At 41.9% G+C, this 19854-nt stretch overlaps 1 protein-coding gene across 3 annotated transcripts; it reads left to right on the top strand.

Moving 5' to 3' along the window:
• The first annotated feature begins 2286 nt into the window (after positions 1 to 2286).
• kctd1 (potassium channel tetramerization domain containing 1) lies at positions 2287 to 14415 on the top strand. 3 transcript variants are annotated; one of them, XM_023287883.3, is made up of 5 exons: positions 2287 to 2622; positions 8406 to 8584; positions 9432 to 9576; positions 10643 to 10948; positions 13197 to 14415. In XM_023287883.3, the coding sequence occupies exons 1-5, from the start codon at positions 2614 to 2616 to the stop codon at positions 13356 to 13358; spliced, it is 801 nt and encodes a 266-aa protein (XP_023143651.1). In that variant the 5' UTR covers positions 2287 to 2613; the 3' UTR covers positions 13359 to 14415. The 3 variants fall into 3 exon arrangements, with proteins under 3 accessions (XP_023143651.1, XP_054870818.1, XP_023143650.2); XM_055014843.1 differs by lacking the exon at positions 2287 to 2622 and adding an exon at positions 6088 to 6242; XM_023287882.3 differs by lacking the exon at positions 2287 to 2622 and adding an exon at positions 6837 to 7596.
• Positions 14416 to 19854: the final 5439 nt, after the last annotated feature.

Raw genomic sequence — 19854 nt, 5'->3', positions numbered from 1 at the left:
GGGTCCAGTGGTTTTAGTGCATCTAGCTCCTTAGATCACATCTGACACTAGAAATCAAGTTTATGAAGATGTCAGTTCATAAATATTAAAATAAATATTCAGCAGCCAAAATGTCTAGACTGTGTAATTGTTAAACTGGCAGTGACAAATAGAGCCTTCTGTTCAGCTAAAGGGACCAAATTCCACCTTGAAAGTGAAATACATAGCAGCTACACTAGCACACTAATGAGATAATGGTGAATGCTTTAATGCAGTGCAGGACATGCACAAATAAAGAAGAAAGTAAAGTCAACAAACCAACTCAGAGATGTCGGCATTATTCACTAGTACTCATTTAAACTTTGCTAACATTAGCCTCAATAGGTCAAGTTAAACCATAACTGGAAAACTCGAGTGTAGCGAACTGAGAAAGGGTGTGTTCAAATTTTACATTTCATTTATAAGAGGGGAAACATGTATTTTCCTCTTTCAAAACATATTCTCAAATAGTTCTTAGTTGCGACTGAAGGAACTGTTTGCCAAACTAATAATCGCTCCGAGTTCTGTGAGACATTTCAGCGATGAGATTTGAAACTCCCAGCGTGCAGAGTGAGTTTTCCAGGCTTCCTCTCTTCTCTCCAGTGTGTGGATTTATAACCCTATGATGTCATTCAAGTTAGGCAGTTTCTGTTTGGAGCAAACTTACATCTGCAACCAATCTGGATAATTTGTCCACCAAAGTATGGTAGAGCCAGCCAGTGCTCGCCTGTTGTTGCTGCTGTAAGTTAGATCCAAGTAAAGTACCACCCTTCCCCTGCAACACTGGAACAATGGCTTCAGTTTTTTGTCCTCCAACATCACGTGCATCCAACAATCTCCACCGGTTGTTCCTACAACATCTGATGCATATTTGAAATACTTAAGTGAGAGACCACATTAGGAATGGGTTCCATTTGTGTGCAAAATGGGTAACGTATGGGGTTTTAAGGCCTCGGGTGTTCTCCGTTCACTATACTTTGTCAGACTAATGGCATAAAAATGTGCCTGCATCCTCAATAGTTGAGGCTTTAGTGTACAGTGCACCAGCCAGTAACCTCTGGGGCAAATAACTTCATCTTAACACTTTAATCCTGTGTTTGTTTTCCTGTGGGACATGCTGGTTAAAAAGTGGAAAGTTTAATGGCTGGATCGGATGGGCAAGGGACAACTGGCTCGTCCTCAAAAGCAATTTTGTTTGTCATCTGCAAAAGATGCTCTGAGAAGGAAACTCCTTTGATGGAGAGAACTGGAAAATGTTGGTTTTTTTTAATTATATTTAGTTTGTTTTCTTGCATCCATCAGTCACTGCTCCTTCAACGTGGCATCTCTATTCCACTGTTGCTCGCACTTAAAAACAAACTTGAATTTCTCCCTGGATGAACATTAAAATACACAGCCTGTTCGTAAATATTTGTCTCACATGACTGTTTTTGTCCGTTTTTTTCCCCTCGTGTTTCTCTGCCTCTCATGTTGGGGTAATGTTACAAAGCTGCTTTTTAAATAAGAAGTCGATGCTCTCACCAGTAGGGGGCGCAAGAGATATTTCAGCTTCACTTCATTGTGTATGGCATGGAGATAACTGTTCAGAATGTAAAGGAATAACTGTCAGTTCTGTGTCCACATGTGCACAAACTAGTACTCTCAACTCAGACAGAATGATTATGCATGTTGACTTATCAACGACTTTAAACATGTAATTCCTTTACTGTGTGCATCCCCCAAGTAATTCTAAAAGCCTCAGAAGTGCCTCAATCTTCCTGAAATCATGCATGGTTGAACATTTGAAATGAGCTCGCACATCACCCTCAGGCACTGATTCAGACGTGATTGAGGCAAGGCAAGCTGCAAGTGCTTATTTATACAACTACGTCATTTGGAGGTTGTCCAAAGGGAGGAAAGAGACTGAAAAGATTACAAAGGAGAGAGCAGAGAGTGAGAATTTCATTAACCACATTCCATTAATTTAATAAGTTGATTCTATGCTAATCAACAAGTTGCCTGTCGCATATGCAGTGTGTATGGCATGCGTTAAAAGAGGCAGACTAGACAGGTTAGATGTTTGAGAAGTAAAAGAGGGAGAAAAAAAATCAAAGGACTCCACCAACAATCTATATAATTATCATCATCTGCTGCTTTTCCTCCCTGGCAAAGAAACACTCCATCCATTTGTAGAAATCGCCTGGGGGAACGTTACATCAAAACTAATCATAACGATTAAAATCAGCTTCTCTGCGAGAAGGAGGCAATAGGCAAGTTGGAGGCAGGAGGGGTGAGGGTGTTGTAAATGCAGAAAAAAAAATTATTTATTTGATTTTATAAAAACATAAACTCAACAAAGACTGAGGCACTGCTGTGATCTCTTCCTTTGCTCGCAGTTTTATTCTGCAGATTGGTTTAGACTGGGGCAGAGACATGAGCTAATTGTATCCTGATCTTTGCCTTGAGGGGTTTCGGAGCCCTGGAGCATGTATTCTCTGTATTTTGTTCTGTCTACCTTAGCCAAGCTATTGCATTTCTCACTGGTGTAGGAAGAGAAGCAGATCGTGGGCCAAATCGGAAGGAAAAGGTGCACAAAAAGATACTTTATGCCGCTGTATGTTTCAGGTAAGCGAAGATTTATTTGGTTTGCTATTATTTCCGAGGTTGGATGGACTGGGACATTGAGGCGCAGCAGCTTTTACGCATGTGCCAAGCGATTCGAGCGGTACAGTTCTTAAAAAATATTTAACCACTTCCTGGCTATTGTTCCTTGCTTACTGTACAAATGTATGCGCGTGTCTACAATATAGGAGGCTTTGGCACATCTGCTGTGAACCAACAGCGGATTAGACGGCGATCTTGTCGAGCAAACACTCTACTTATCCACCGTGTGAATTCGCTCCTGGCGCGTTTCAGCTCCGAAAACATCACCGTCTCCGTGTCGCTGTTGCTGTACAACTTGCCCATAACTTACTTAAACCCGCGTTTGTCGTTCCCCTAAAGATTTTTTGAAGTCAGATTTGTCGTGAAACATTTCCATTTCCTGACTGCCCCAGATCTTCTAATGAAAGACGCCATTGTGGAGTAATTTTGCCGCAGGCGTATTTCTTATTCTGTGTGACAGGATGTACCTTTTTACACACGTCAATGTGAAATCTGTGAATCATCCTTTAATACAAGCCGTGTCCGTGTTGGAATAATCATATTTTACGTAAAAGAGGACAAAAATAGGGAGCGGATTTTGTCTTCTCCCCTCTCTTGGCTTTCTGACCGCGCCGTGCGTAATCAACTCCAAGGTCCGGATGCAAATCGGCAGATATATAGTTACTAAGAAGTACTAAGTAACGACATGGACTTATTTTACTTTTACTGCCTCACTGTGTGTTACAACTTGTACTTCTGTTGATAAAGTGTGTACTTTGTATAATATTATATATTTCATCTTGAAGAAAAAAGCAGTTTGCATTTTGGTTACTTAAACATTTCCCATTAAACTGCAGGCAGGATGACACTTAAATTAACATTATAAAAGTCTAACTTTTGGTCACCTGAACTGAAAGCCAGTGGCCAGTTTCACCAGTTCCAGAGGGTGAATAAATAAACAGAATGAGATGTTGAGTTGTCAGGACCGATCACCTGATGGCGCTGTAACAAAACCATCCTGTGTCACTGCTCCTGAAGCTCTGCTTCCCAGTGCACCTAACAAACACACCTCTGAGCTCCTGGGAAAGGGCAATGCTAAAAAGAAAAAAAAAAAAAAAGAAAGAAAAACTAAAAACAGCCCACATTACATTTGTGTAACTCCACAACAAGTTTGAAGTTTTGCTTTACTTGCTAAATTGGAACGCCTTGGAGATAAATGCTGTTATTATACTTTGTGCTGCGGCTCTGGCACTCCTGTGCCCTGGGACAATTTGGTTTGTGCCAATGAACATGCACCACTGTCTCCAACAGCCTGCAGCCACACAGCACTGATCACACTTCCCTGTCCGTGATGTCATGCTGATGAGCAGCTCCAGTAACTCCACAAAGAATGATTTTGAAGAAGACAAGTAGCTCTATTTGTAGCAAAAGTCATGGACTAATTATGGGATTTGGCTTGATAAATATCAGGGCGCTGCTGTAACATTTAAGTAAAATCTGAAAGTCTGTGTCAGCCCAGTTCACTGTTAACACGTCTGACATAGTTCATTGTTCTTATTCTCAAATATATTCGTTTGCCATGATCCAGAAGCACTGAAAGTGAATATTACAGTTATGCGTAATCTAGAGATTTATAAAAATCCTGGTACATCTTGATATTCCCATTTCACTTTAAAGATCAGGTTAGCATTTTCTATTTAATCTTATAATCTTGTAGTTTGATCCTGCTTGGAATCTCTTCATCTTTTCTCTAAAAGTACTTTTTGCACGGAACAGATGTCACTTTTTTCACCACAAACTTACAAAGCTAATGCTCTTACCAAGAAATATAAGTAATGCAGTCAGATTGAAAATGTGTTTTGTAAGGCTGACATAACACAAAATGCAGTCACTGTCTGTGCTCATTAAAAAATATTTATACTCAAAAAGACAGCTTTTATTCAGAAGTTATGAAAGCGTGAGTGAGACAAGACAATGTAAGATTAATGACACTGTCAGAAGTTTTACTGAAATGTGCAAACACTATTTGTTTTGCAGCAGTGTGTAGTTACCTTAAAATGCCTAAAGTCCTGTTTTAAAGTCCAAAGGGATACAAACCAAACTAGTGAACCAGCCTACAGTATTTATCAGACCAGGCCGTTATGACAGTTCACTACCTGGCATTTCTTTGCCTTTACAACTTGCAGTGACTGAAGTTAACCCAAAGTCTGTAGCTGTCTGTGTGTGTGGACATTTGAAACAAATGGCCGTGGGCAACAAAGCAGAGACAACCCATCCAGATTATGTAAATACCAGTCTGCCTGCCTCGAACTGAATGTTAATGCTCTGATCTGAAATGCTAATTGTGTCTTGTGCGATATGTCGAAACAGTGAAGAGCTGCATTGTGGGATGGACAACTGAAAGTTAGTTTGTTGCTTATGCTGATCCCAGAAGGCCCTTTGAATATTACAATAGCAGACAGAGGCTTGCTTGCTGTGTTTGTGGCGCATTAGTTGGTGTAATCCTTAACTGTCTCGCGAAACATCCAACCAGAGCTGTACTGTTTGTTCCTTGAAGTTTAAGGGGAAGATGCTAAAATTATGATTTTGCCTGTCTGTGAAAGAGCATTGGTGGAAAACAGCAGGAGTAACAGGAACAGCTCAAGTGCTGCCGGCTTTGATGCGCTGTGCCTGTTTTAGATTTGTTTGTGCATACTGTGGTGCGGGGAAATTACACAAGCTGGGTAAACGAGCAGATTCACTAAACACATACATATTGTCTGGTTTCACAAACATCATCGCACGGCAGACGTCTTGCAGCACTGTGGCGAATTCAAAATGGCAACAGGTAGGAGAGGTGGTGTGGTGCAGCATCCCGGCTGATGGATGATGATGTATAGCCATCAAACACGAGTCCTCCGTCACACGCTTAGCTGTGGATTCTGGTCAAGTTGCGACCTTTGAACTGTTCTCAAGCTGAACGCGTGAAAAAGTGAAAAACGCGACGTGGCCGCCGGTTCAAGATGTCCACGGCACGTGTTTTTATTCCCACTAACGGAGTGATTTAGTGATATAAGAAGCTCACGAACCCCTCAACCAAACCTCCCCACCCCCCACTTCCTCACACCCACCCAACCACCCGTTCTTTATCACTCTCTCTCCTTTCTCCCCTGCAATTTTCCATAATGCCTTACAGATTTTACACTCAATCCACCTTTGCGATGACAAGGCTTTGAGGAAATCCAATTCCACCAAGCTGTTTTCAGAACTTACTCTCCACAGGCGCACACGCTCGCTCTCACACTCTCTCTCCCTCTCACTCACATTCACACACACACACACACACACACCACCATCTCCACAAATTAGTCAGGGAACAAATTACCTGCATTCTGAGTGTGATCCCACGCACTTTGCCGGCTGCCTTACACAGGTCCCCTTTTGAAGAGCAGCCATGTGATTTCTCTCTCTTTTGCCCTGCAGGCCCCTTTGCCTTCTGCGAGGGATTCTGGAGTTGAATTTTAAAACTATGTATGGCTGCTGCCTGCGCTTATCAGCGCGTGCACAAGTGGCATGCAAATCAGACCAGGATCACACACCGCATTGGAGGCCTACACTCAAAGGCAAGCTTAATTGCTAATTGGGTATCTAGGTGTGAAACTCACACTGCCAATGAGAAGCAGGAATGTGGATGTTTTAAGGCCAGTGGTTGAACTAATTAATTTTAATCTGAATGTTATTAAAAATTGTGGATTCCCTGCATTTTTCTATGAAAAAAAAAACAGCCCAGGAGAGTGCTGTGGCAGTACTTTTAACTGCAATTGGACATGTTGTGGTCTGGTTTTATACTCCGTGATATCATTAGTGTGGTGGTTTTGCAATGCATCATACAGTAAGTCTTACATTTGTCAGGCATGTAGCCAATGAGAGACAGATCGAGAAGAAGTTTGAAGCGTCTCCTCTGAGGGTAGATTGCTGTTTTGGAGGGATGTGATCTGGTGCTTCAGATGCAGTGCTTCTTTGTGCTCTTAAAGGACACTTCAGTTACTGTTAATATTCTGTTTGAAAAGAATGTTTGACCCTAAACATGCTTTGTTAATAATGCTCTTACTGAGTGTGTTTTGTGAGACTGGAAGGATCATGATGGTATATGTGCACATAGGGTATCAGGAGGGCATTTTTGTCCAGGTGATGGGGAAGGTTGGCCCCAGTAAATGACTGAACTTTGTGGGGATTGTTGTGTTGAAGGAGGGTTTGACCTGCTGGAGAAAAAAAAAAAAATCTGCTCCTGAACAATGGGCAGCAGCAGCAGCATCGGGGGGGAGGAGGTGACCGCGCACAGAAACCCTGCTCCAAAAGGGGGGCCAAAGGCCAGCTGTGGAAGGTCCAGATGTGCGCGTTAACTCGCATAACCGACACCATCACAATCTGTTAGGCAGGATTTGTTTTAGTCGCGAAAATGCGACACACATACCTGCCACTGAAACAGCGACAGCCCAAAAGAGCCGCGGGCGCTACAATGCTAATGTTGTCGGGGGCTTTGACTTCTCCCAGCCACTGCAAAGAAGCTGCTCCGTGTGACAGCCACGGCGCCGCTCTTCCCCCGGTGCTCGCTAGCCCGCTTTTCACGCCTCTTCACATTTGGCAGGTGTGCTGGAGAAAGAAAAGGAAAGAGAGGGGGAAAAGAGAGAAAGAGAAAGAAACCGCCGTCCTATCTGTTAACCTTAAGTCTGAGCTGTAATGGACGAAACGGATATCATGGACTTAACGCATCAGAAAGCGAGAAAGCGACCGCGTCCAATCAGTTCCGTGGATGAGTCGGTGCACGCTTCCCTCAAACGGCTCCCGATCCGAGCGGCGGAGTGCAGGGAGCCCTCGCTGATGTTCGCTGTCAGAGGAGAGCCCGTTCCCGCAGCATCTCTCAAGCAAAATGACCATTCGGTGACTTCCTCTCCAACCACAGTGATGCCGGCGCAGGTAAACGCGTAAAAGTCCGATTTTGTCTGTGGAGAAGAGGGGGGAGAAAAGCAGAGAAATAACTTGAAACTGACGCCGATCTGTCACTTTTACTACATGAGCGGACACTTGGGTTTTATTAGATGCAGTGAACACTTCGCCTTCTTGTTGTGCTTACATGCAGGCTGCGCACATATTGTCTAATTTGAATTTCAGGCACAGTCTTCTGTTTGCTGCTGTAATTTCTGTGAAACATTTTCCATCTTTTGCTTTTCTATCATATAAGTCCAGTGATCCTCAGTGACTTGGAATATCTTTTCTCCATCCTCCTCTCAGTGTCTGAAACTTTTGGGGATAAAGTCATTTTCTTCTCCACAGAAATTGTCTGTTAATGGTGTTTGTAGGTTAACATGAGACAGTTTCTCCAAATCCTATTACAGTATTCAAATCGAGAGTCATTATTGCTCATTTCCTAGACTGAGATTGATGCTCCAAATTAATTTGGTTTTGGAGATTATGGCCCACAGGAGTGGATGCTTCTGGATTGTGGCAACATTCAGGTCAAGGTCAGGCTGCTTCATCTTGCAGAGAATTAAAAAAAAAAAAAAAACTTCCTTTCCTCCCCTGACTGTGGAGTGAAAGAATTACAGATTGTTGTGTCTGATTCTTATTTCTTTTAACTCTTGAAATATTCAAAATCTCTGAAACCCCCGGGGAGTTGTCGCCTTTTTATTTCAGATTTGCAGCTGGGAAAAAAAATGGAATCAACTATATTTTCCTGACAGTCTCACCTACCTTTGTCTATATTTCCTCTCTCTGTGCTCCCTCAGGATAATCGCTCCAGCATGTCCAGGCCCATGATCACACGGTCACCAGTGTCTCCCTTGAGTAACCAGGGCATCCCAACACCTGCACAGCTCACCAAGTCCAACGCTCCTGTGCACATCGATGTAGGCGGACACATGTACACCAGCAGTCTGGCCACCTTAACAAAATTCCCAGAATCCCGGTGAGTCTACAATACCATGCAATTGTATTTTAAGTGTGTGATAAAGGTACATTTTTGGTTCAGGGCCCAGAATTGAATGTTTCTACCGGGATTGTAAAGGAGATTTTCTTTATTCTATTCAAGCCAGACGTGTTTGTCAGAATTTCATCTCAGTTTAATGTCATCCTGTTAAATTTTTAACGTTGGCATGTTACAGTCAAATGTCACATCTCTTCAAATCAAAAAAAAAAAAAGAAAAACCAGCTCATGCATACACTTAGAGGAGACAGAAAATCTTTGCTGTTATTTGTTTTTGGTTTTATCAGGTAGAATCTCAAAATGTCTCCTTGTGAAGCAAAGCTCGCAGTTATTTTGAGGAGTAAACAATTTGTAGGAGCTTCAAGTGCAGGATGCAGAGCACAGACAAAAGCAACTTGGTTATTCTGACAGATGTCACAGCAGCAGTAAAGAGCCGAGGGGCATGGAGCCATCTGGAGGCTGGGAGGCCACACTGTCGCTCTGAGCACCAGCCCCAGGGTGAATTGCACCCTGCCTCAGGCAACCGAGCACCAGCTGGCCCTGACCTCTCCAGACCACCTCTGTTTTTTAAATTTCTTTCTTTCTTTCTTTCTTGAGAACTGTCAATCTTTCCACATGCTCTTGTTTCATCATTTCACCTCCCATAACCAAGATGGATCCCAGAACAGGAGCTTAATTTCATGCTTTAAGGGATGTTGTGAATTTTGTGCTGGAAAACGGTTAAAAAATATAATTTTGGTAATCTTTGCATTTTTGTCCTCCTGCCTCCTTCCTTCCTTCCTTCGTCCCTCTCTGCCTAACCCGCCACCCCTCCTCTCTCTCTGGGTAGAATTGGTCGTCTCTTTGATGGCACAGAGCCTATAGTCCTGGACAGCCTGAAGCAGCACTACTTCATTGACAGGGATGGACACATGTTCCGCTACATCCTCAACTTCCTCAGGACGTCCAAGCTCCTCATCCCAGACGACTTCAAAGTGAGTGGATGTCCATCCTAGAAACTGTAAAGTCCCATCAGCCAGTCAGCAGTCCTACAACTTAGCACACACAATGAATGCTAAGGCCGTGGAATGCCTTTGGTCACTGGTCCTCCTCGAGTTGCTGAAAACAGTTCTCATGTTGGAGACAAAATATCAGGGCTGTGCCAAACGAATCTTAATCATAATGCATTTCCTCATCAAGAGGAGCAATTTGGTGGCCTCAGGCCATTAGCAGCCAAAGATTCTGTTTAAGGAAAGCGGTCAGCATGCAGTGAGACAAATGAATGCATCCATGGCCACACGACATGCTATTTCTGCAGCTCCCTATGTTCTTGTGCCAAGTGTCCATCCAGGGTGACTCTCACTGTATGTGACACATTAGCATTCCTTCTTTTTAGTCGTATGTATCATTTAGTCAGTAATTACTTAACTTGCCCTGGGAGAAAGCAAATAGGGACATTATCTGATGGACTGTCCACAGTGAGAGTCAATCAGTGGAAAGTATGTCAGTTATAATAAGCAAAGACAAAAGGCAGGCTCAAGTTCAGTCTAAGGCCATATTCACATCAGCTAGATTTTGAGAGGAGCATGAGAAAACTGGAATGTGCTGCAATTTAGGCCCTGCAGTCCTGCGGGTAAAGGATCTGCTCCTCTACCCCACGCAACCCTGTGCTACATGTCGCACTACATCTCCTCCACTTTGGATCTTTTCTAATTTTTGCTGAATGGTGTCTTGACTAGGGTTTGTTGCTCGTTCATGTAGAACGCAGACTCGTTTTGTTTCTTTTTTGGGGTTTGGCTCCACATTAGAACAAAAATAGCAAATTTAAACTGATTTGCTTATTTTGTTTTGTTATTATTTCACTCTTTAGTATAGCAGGATGTACTGTTTCCTGCATTTAGGCTACCAGTGTACATTAAACTACACTGGATCACACATAAGTGAAACCCTGGCCGAATAATTGGCAAGTCCACACATTTAAAATAACGCACAGTATTTGCTGGGCTAAGTGTAACCTATAAAAGCAGACCACTTCACATTTCTCCTTCCTGTTTTCTGCAGGACTACAGTCTGCTGTATGAGGAGGCCCGATACTTCCAGCTGCAGCCCATGCTTGCTGAGCTGGAGCGCTGGCGTCAGGACCAGGAGCTGGGTCGGGTGTCGCGCCCCTGCGAGTGCTTGGTGGTGCGCGTTGCACCTGACCTGGGGGAAAGGATCACGCTGAGCGGTGACAAGGCCCTGATTGAGGACGTGTTTCCAGAGATTGGCGACGTCATGTGCAACTCCGTCAATGCTGGCTGGAACCATGACTCCACGCACGTCATCCGCTTCCCACTCAATGGGTATTGTCACCTCAACTCTGTCCAGGTAATGGAGACTTTTGGCAGTCTTTGGCGTTGAGCATTTCAATTAGCATTCATTAATAAATCCAAACACTCAAATGTTAGATAAAGTGATGTCTTCCAAATGTATGCCCAAGGAATTGACTGAGGTGATGATCTGTTCATTCAACTTGGTTTCATCTGCTGTTATAGTGGAGGCTTTCAAACTTTTACTGATGTCTGATTGCAAACTCTTACCTTTTTAATCTAATCAAATCACAAGAACAGCCTTGCAGAAAAATGTTCTTTGATGAGTTCATCAAAGCATTCATTTAGCAGGCCATCATTACACAAGTCTACCACCATCTTCACTTTACTGTGAACTGACTGGAATAACAATCTTGACTTTGGCTCCAGAGCTGGTGGATGGTCAGTTTCAGTAGTTTTTTCTTATCATCTGTTGCAACACTGGCTTTTTTTTTAAACCTTAGCTGTGTACTGGGTATCAGTGCCAATCTGATGGTAGATTTTCATATACTGGAATTGCTTACATTGGTAAGGACAAAAAGGAATGAACAAATAGAGGGGAGAGTGTCAGGGAGCATTAGGAAGTTGGCAATTCAGGATGCAGTTAAAACACTTAGGTAGATGTAAGCTCATGGCTCGTAGTGTTTTATGGTTTAGTGAACTGATACTTAATTTATATTGAAATAAAGCTTTTAGGTGGCAGCTCTTCATCTATTATTGCTCCTCTTGGTAGCATCTGAGAAAAAGGATTAGTAGGACACATTTTCTAGTAAGATTAGTGAGAAATAGTCCACATTTTAACGCATAAGTAAATAAATATCAGCACTGATTTTAGGTAGCACAATTCTAATGTATCAGTATAATTTTGTTGATCAAAGACATCTCACTAGCACGTTAACAAAACTTTTAAGATGTTGAGAAAGTTCTTTTTTCAAAAGAAGCTAAACAATAAGCTTTGCATCTGTTCAGACATAATTCATTATTCAAAAATTGATCTGTATTATGTTTATTTGAGATCTAAAGGTCAGTGTACACTTGACACTTGCTATTACTGTACATTGTACTGTGTTTAAAGATTTAATATTATCCTTTCCTAGGTATAATGGCCTCAAGGAAAAACCTTACTTACAAGAATAAAACTTTAAAAAGAAAGCTTTAAATATCATGAAATGCATAATGCACCAGTAAGCATTCACTCAGCAAAAAAAATTAATAAAATCTTTCATTGTGTCAAACTCTGCTGTTATAATCAGCATGTATTTGGCAATACTGCATTTCCCTGATTATATATTGATATTCCACTAATTCATTGATGGCAGAATCCTCCGATACGCGTCAATAAATGATGAACGGGAGGCATATTTGAAAAGATTTCACAATGATTTGGACTGTGTCTCCATCTGAGGAAGTCGAATCTCCACCTCCTTCCCAAAAACACACAAACAAACCCGTCTCTTAAGTGTGTGAGTCGTGGAGAGCAAGCAAGAGAGTGAGCATGCTCCCTGGCAGGTTGTCCCCAGGCAGAGCCCATAATCCTGTTTGGTTATTAAAGCACGCCGGCGGTGAATGCTGTATCTGCGGCTAATGGAGGCAGGGCGGGGGGTTTGAGAGAAGGAAGGGGAGCAGAGAGAGCTGCCAGCAGTAGGGGGACCTTTGTAGTTTTGGCGGAGGCTTGAGCCTGGGGGGGGAAATGGGGAGAGGAGGAGGGGTTTTGCTGAGCAGCCCACACTGAGCCAAGTGGCAGAGAGAAAGCCTCACTGCTCCCCGGGGCCTCTTCGATGGAATGTGATCCTACAGCCCCCCCGGACACGTCTGTAGATGTCTGCAAGGCTGCGAGATCAGGAACAGCTACACACACACGCAGACAAACACACATATACACCCGAAAACAATGAAATTGAGGCATGAGGCAATATGAGAGGCTCTTGGTTTTGTGAAAGTCTTGTGAAAGTCTCATCCAAATTCCCGTCACAGGCCGTATGTTGCTGCAGCTTACTCCCAAAGCTGTTTCCAATGCTAGACTTAGCACTAACGCAGCAGCATATGATTGGAGGAACTTTGATTGATTCTGTGTTTTCCAGCTTTGCAGTGGTAAACAAAGGGTTAGAGGTTACATTAAAGTTTTTTTCACACCGACTATGAAAGATAGATAAATGAGCACTGCCTGTCACCGGATGATTAATGCTAATGGAGTTTTTCCCTCTAAAATCGATGTCTTGTATTGCTTCTGACATCCTCGTCCTTCTGTCTCATTCTCCCGTTTTCAGGTTCTAGAGCGTCTCCAACAACGTGGCTTTGAGATTGCCGGCTCCTGCGGCGGAGGTGTGGATTCGTCCCAGTTCAGCGAGTACGTCCTGAGGAGGGAACTGAGGAGGACAAGTCAGCGAGGACCCAATTCAAACAGGATAAAGCAGGAGCAGCTGGACTAGAAGCCTCCCGAGCAGTAGGAGGTGCTAGACTTTTCTGTGGCAGCCAAAATGCTTGATGCTGCAGAGCTCTGTGGACTCTGTTTTTCTTCATTTCCTTGTTTATGTTTTTGTTTTCTTAAACTTGAGAACCATCTAGAGAGTAAAAATGAAGTGCAACAGGAGATTTTTTGCCATAAGAAGATACAAGACATTTGATAAGTTTGAGATTGCAAGGACATTTGTGATTGTCTAGCCCCCACAAACCAATTTTTAAAAGGATTTATACATGCTGGATCCCCCCAAAAAAGTTTGTTTTAAAACTTGGAACCTACATTAGGTTGAATATGATTTCCAATTTACCCATATAAATGAACAAGGCTTTTATCGCTGATGTAGTGTGTTGCCTAGCTTGTCACCAGTGATTTGATTTTGTTGTTTCACTGGCATATTGGCTAATTCTGTTTTTACCCCTCGTTCTGAAAAGGTCACTGATGTGTTGCTTACAGTACAGAATGTCTCAGTTGTCATACACAGTTAGTTTCAACAACAGCATCTTTTTTTTCTTAATTAACATGATGTTGAATATTGTGATACCAATGAAGTGTTTTGACTTTAATTTGAGGTTATTTTATCGGCTCGTAAAATAGAGTTGACATTAGTATGAATTTAAGATCAAAGAACCATTCTATATACAGTAAAAAATAATTTTGTAAATTATTATGTCACACCATTTGCCTCTTTGGGGAGTATGAACTACAAACCCCATGTGCTACTTTGGGAATTTATTTAATTGGATCATAATATTCCTCTGAGTCATGACCTGTAAATTTTCATCGTATATGTGTTTGTGTTTTTTACATTGAATCTTTTTAAAGCAAATTTGTTGCCTCCGACATGACTGAACAGATTAAAAGCTTATTGTACTACCCACTCCAAGATCACTTTTATTTGTAGCACATATTGATATGAAGTTGGATATAAAGTATTTCTAAGATGACTGACCCACCTACGCTCCCTAGATTTGAGTAAAGAGGAATGTAGCAGAAAAAAATGTGAAATAAATCTCAGCTAAAGTTGTCATGGTGTCTGTCCACTGTTTTTACCAGAGATTGTGTTTACGTATCTGCACAGTGGTTCGTAAGTAATCCTTCAAAATTCAAATGTGCTGCATTTGTTGTGCATCGTAGGATTATTTCTAGCATTCTGAATGTACTTAGTGGTGAGCAAGGCCAAAATCTTTTACATTATGTAGTGTTTTAGCTCTCCACAACCAGAGAGGTAAAGCAAGCTACCAAGGCAATATTGTACCTTGGAGGATTTATGCTGGTGCATCAGTGACTACATGGGGCATTCTTTACTTAGTTATATTGAATAGAGCCGACTTCTCCACGCAAGTCCTGTCAGTTGTGCTTCCACATATTCCTGCAGGGCCAAAATCCAAAGTGAAATCCCACACGGAGCCCTGTCGTCTTGTCTCCATCCCTTTTGGCAGAATCTCCACTTTCTTCGGCTATCTACGGTTTATGCTATATGTCTCCCTTTCAGGCCTCTTTGCCCCAGATTCCCTTTTGACTGACTGCTATTCTCATAGGCTAGAGGTGCAACTGTGAGTGCTACACAGCAATGCTTTGTTCTAAATCATAAATATCTAACATTTTGGGGGGCTAATTAAGCATTCATGGTGCAGGTAGCAAACAAAGGAAATCTGAACTAAAATCATTACAATCTACTGACTTCAAATTTAGTAGTTAAGACAATATGTATATCATTGGTGGATCGTTTTTAACAATACTTAATACAGTATAATCATTTAAATATCCAAAATATAAGCATTTTTTTAAAAAATAAACTATTAAATATGATTATTTACTTTCTTGATGAGTGTTAAATTAAAAGATTGATATCACTCCTGTGTCTACACAAATACATATTACACGCACACACAAAAAAAATAAAACCACAGCTTCTAGGTTTTACACTTTGGTTTTGTGCACATTAAATAATGTAACTAAAGAATAATGTATAAAGAACATAAATATACACACTTACTTAAGCAAATTTGAACCAGTACCGGACTACCTTTTTCTACTTCTGCTTTGACAGTGGCATCCCTTCACTCATCTAACTCAATTAACAAAGTTTTTTTTTTTTTTTTTTTTTTTTTTTACAGTGGCATTTATCTGAGGAGCAATTTTGATAGGCAGCATTATTAAATGAAAATGTTGTTCAGGGTGTTATCGGAAGAGAGAGGGAACATGTATTTAGGGTTTTTTTTAGTACTTTTTGTGCACTTTATGTGATTTTTTAAGTTTGTCACCTGGGGGGCAGCCCAGGTATAATGAGACCTTGTCCATCCCTATCGCTTCTCACTTCCTGGATTCAGACTAACTTGAAAAGGAATTAGAGATATTCTCCTCTCAGGACACGGGCTGTTGCAGAAAAGATGAATGGTATTAAGAAACTGACTTCCAGTCCTTTAGAGGACAAGGGTATGGAGGAGTATAAAGCAATGTGAGATCCTCCTCTCTTCTGTGGTGTGTCTGTGATCATGCCTCTTTCACTTGCTTTCTCTCTAGTGATTATTTCCAGTCATCAAAAGGCAGAGTAGGCCCTGGAGAAAGTGGCCGTGGCCATCTTTCCCTCGCTCCTCGGGCTTTGCTTACTCACCACTAGTGAAGGTCAGTGGATGGACTCATTCACCTCATCTTCAGATCATCAGCCCTCACAGTGCTCAGTTCTACAGCCCAGTGCAAGCAGTGGCTTTAGTTCCTAATGAATGTTCTAACTAAATACACTTATTAGATGATACTGTGAACTGGATTTTGCCTTCTTCTATCTGCAGTCCTCTCTCTTGTTCTGTGTTGATCTGTAGGTAATATTTTGTACTGTAGGTGCCTCCTACCTTTATTGAAAAAGCCTCTTGGCCATTTTATGCCAGCAAGATAATTATAAATGTAACCTATGGCAAAAAAGCAAAGCACAACTCCCACATCTCTCCCTTGCCATTTCTCACTCTCTCTCTCTCGTTCTCTCTCTCTTTCTCTCTCTCTCCCTCCCTTCCTCCCCCACCCTCAGCCTCAGGAGCTGATTTCAAATTTTCAAAGATATCTCATAGTGAGGCTGTGAGATTGAAGGCTCATAAATACCTTTATTATAATATAATGGTCACATATTTCTGCCCATTATTTCTAGTGGAAAAATTAGTTCATCTGTGTGATGAATGCCTTCACAATTTTTGAGGCTTTTAATGATCTTAGATGGACAATCGCTGGTGGAATAATATCACAAATGGACACTCGCTTGTAGAATAATACGCTACAGCGGCGTTGCTTGAGTTATAAAAATTCCAGTCTTAGTGTAGAACGGAGCCAGTATAAATACAAAAAGAGGAGCTTGGTGCCTGTACTGATGAGTTAACTTGTTTGAGAAGCAAGCAGAGTAGAAATATGCACTTATGTTTCTGCAGTGAGACATAGTCCTCAATGTCCCTATGATTTCTTTTTGTAACAACCCAAGGCAACTTGTAACAACCCACAAAAATATCCATAAAACATGGTTTAACCCAGTAAGCTTCGATAACCTCCTCTGTGGTTTTGTCAGCTCAGTCATACAAGATATTTTGGCAGCAGCATTTTACTGGATAGTCAAGCAACAGTGGAGGTGGATGGCTAGTGACTAAAGCCAACAATAGTCTTTTTTCGAGCACAAGAGCAAATCCTACTGAGTTTGGCTCAAAAATAAATTGAACAACTTTAATTTTAAATGGCGCGCCCAACAATTAAGTCTCAAGGCTCAAAAGCAGGGACAGTGTTATACATTGTGAGTTGAATTTGGCACGTCGTCTGGTGCCACCTGCTGAGATACATAGATTTAAATGGCACCAAGCATCGTGGAAAGCTGAGAAAAGCTTATCTTTATGCAAATGCGCTCTGACGCAATGCAAGCAAAAACTAGATGAAATCTACACAAAGAGCGACACCAGATCAACAACACTTGGAACTTTTGGAGTGAAATGGGGACATGCTCTTAATGTCACGGTCATGATAATGCTGAACAGTTATAACTCTCACGCTGTTCACCATATTACTTCAGCGTGCTAGCATGGTTTTGCTAACTAGCACTAAGTGCAACACAAGCTACAGATGCTGATGATGAGAATATAATATCTGTCAAGATAGTGTCTAGTCACACTTTGAAGTGCTGAGCAATGTAATATTTTGACCCAATGTCAGCACTGGAGAAAAAGTTGAAGAACTGCCAAAAGGCGCCTAATTCATCCTGAGTGGGGCGCAATCATGTGTGGCAAGTTTTTTGGCAACAATCAATAGTTCACTGGATGAATGGAATACATTGACATTCCAGTGGAGCCAGTTTCAGTCCATGCAATTGTTGCAGAGTTATTCCATAAAAAATGGAAACTTGCTAGTGGCCCCAGAGTAAAAATCTGGCAACCAAAGTTAGCTGGTGGAACAGACTGTCACTAACATCCCCACATTACCTGACAACTAAGATAGTTAAAAAATTTGTATCCCAAACTACAATTACTGAAGTACTGTAGCAATTTTGTCAGACTTGAAATAGTTTCTCCAGAACCACAGAAGATGGCATGTAACTGTTTACAGCTCAGTACTCTCTGTATTGACTAAATTCAGTTAGCTGTGTAAAGCTAGTAGAGTGCTGTTAACTTTGTATTATTCCATATAAATCTTTACTCTTCATTGAGAGTGATTAATAAAGATCCTGAGCGTGTACACGACCGCCATTGTGTACAGTGTTAAGTATCCATGTATCTTGCACCATGCTATACGGAAGCATCTTGCTTGTCAAAAACAGTAAATCTTGTCAGACCCCTACTCACCCCATGGTGATTGGGCTGTAATGTGTGACAGTGCTCATAGTGGAGAATCTGAGGTAGTGCTCCAGAACACGCTGTGCTTTCCATTGTTTATTTATCAGTCAGGCCTTGAATTATGGTGTGCTTGCAGTGAAGAATTTTAGACCGGACTACGGTCGCTGCAGGCCCCTTGGCATACACTGTACACTGAGAGGGAATCATTTATATTCTACTCCAGAGGTAACAGAAGAACATGAGATTGGGAAACAGCTCAAACACCACTCTGCTTGTGAGGCTTAAGGCAGAGAAAAGTCAAGCTGTTTTTTTTTCTTTCTGGTTGGGCGTAAAGCACATTCAAGCAAGTTCTGTTTTTCTTTTCATTTTTTTAAGAGTTCCACCAAAAATTTCTTAATAAATAAACTGCATTTGCTGTTTGCAGTTATATCTTCATAGTTGCACTTTTTTATGGTGACGCTTTACGGCTCGGTGGAGGTGTGATGGAATGCTGGCTTCGGTGAAATTTTTCTGCAGCAATGAAATCTGACCAGCGAAGCTACATGAAAAACGTTAAAGGTGCTGCATTCCAGGCCGCATCGAAAAAGCCTGGAGGGCGTTTTAAGCCACTGAGTTAATTGCAAATGTATTCTTTGGTAGAAGCATCAGCAAACTTGCCCCATCCCTGACTCTTCTTTCTTTTTTCTCCCTACCTACCTCTCTCTCTCTCTCTTTCTCTCTCTGCCTTGGTTGAGAATTAATAAGGGATACCTAGCCTTGATTAAAAGGTCTCAGCTATACAGTATTGCTCACCGGCAGCACACCTCCCTGCGCCAGCCTTTCACATGGGTAGACCTGCATGTTAGGAGTGCTCTAATGATTCTGGAGCTTGCCATTCGAGGGCCACCTATCCATCATAGTGGTAAGGCCAGCGGCTTTATTATAATACAGAGGACAGACATGCTCTGAGGCTATGTGGGACACAATAGAGGTCTTTCAACAGACCTATAAATACATGATCTGTCAGAGTTGCTGTCCTGAGGGCGCTCTCAGCCAGGCTCTAGCCCTCCGGTCGGCCATCACTTATGCTAAGATATGCGCCAGCCCCCGGGCTAAGGCTAAGGCTCAGTTCATTTCAGCCCCTCATCAACCACCACATTCTACCTCCAGCTATGAGAATAAATAAGAACAAGATGAAAAAAAAAAGTGATTCATTATGATGGAGAGCAAAACCTTAACAAAACAAACAAATCGAGGGAGTGAAAATAAACAGTGATAGCCCACTATTGACTCTTTGGCAGCAGCATCTGAAAAGCTGTTGCTGAAATAACACAGGGGGGATTTTGATCCAACAACACACTTCAATATGAGGGAAAAGCTGACCATACAGGTTACACGCTGGGATATTTGTTTTGTTATGTCACCAATACGGACAACAGTATTAGAAATATGGCAAAAAACAAAACAAAACAAAACAAAATGCCCCGTTTGCAAGAGTGTGCAGCCATGAAAGAAATGTCTTATGGATAGGTGTGACTTAGAGGAAGGAGAGGAGCATCACTGTCTCCCATCAACTCTTCCCTCAATATTATGTTTTGTAAGTACATTTTAAGTGATATATGCATCGCCCCCTCCTCCTCCTGCTGCTCTCCTTGTCTTATCTCAGGTGAGAATCTCTTTTCACTGTTG

This window comes from Amphiprion ocellaris, chromosome 10 (assembly GCF_022539595.1).
Source record: "Amphiprion ocellaris isolate individual 3 ecotype Okinawa chromosome 10, ASM2253959v1, whole genome shotgun sequence".
NCBI lineage: Eukaryota > Metazoa > Chordata > Actinopteri > Pomacentridae > Amphiprion > Amphiprion ocellaris.
The sequence above is the reverse complement of the archived record's forward strand: the minus strand, read 5'-3'. Positions and strand labels throughout refer to the sequence as shown.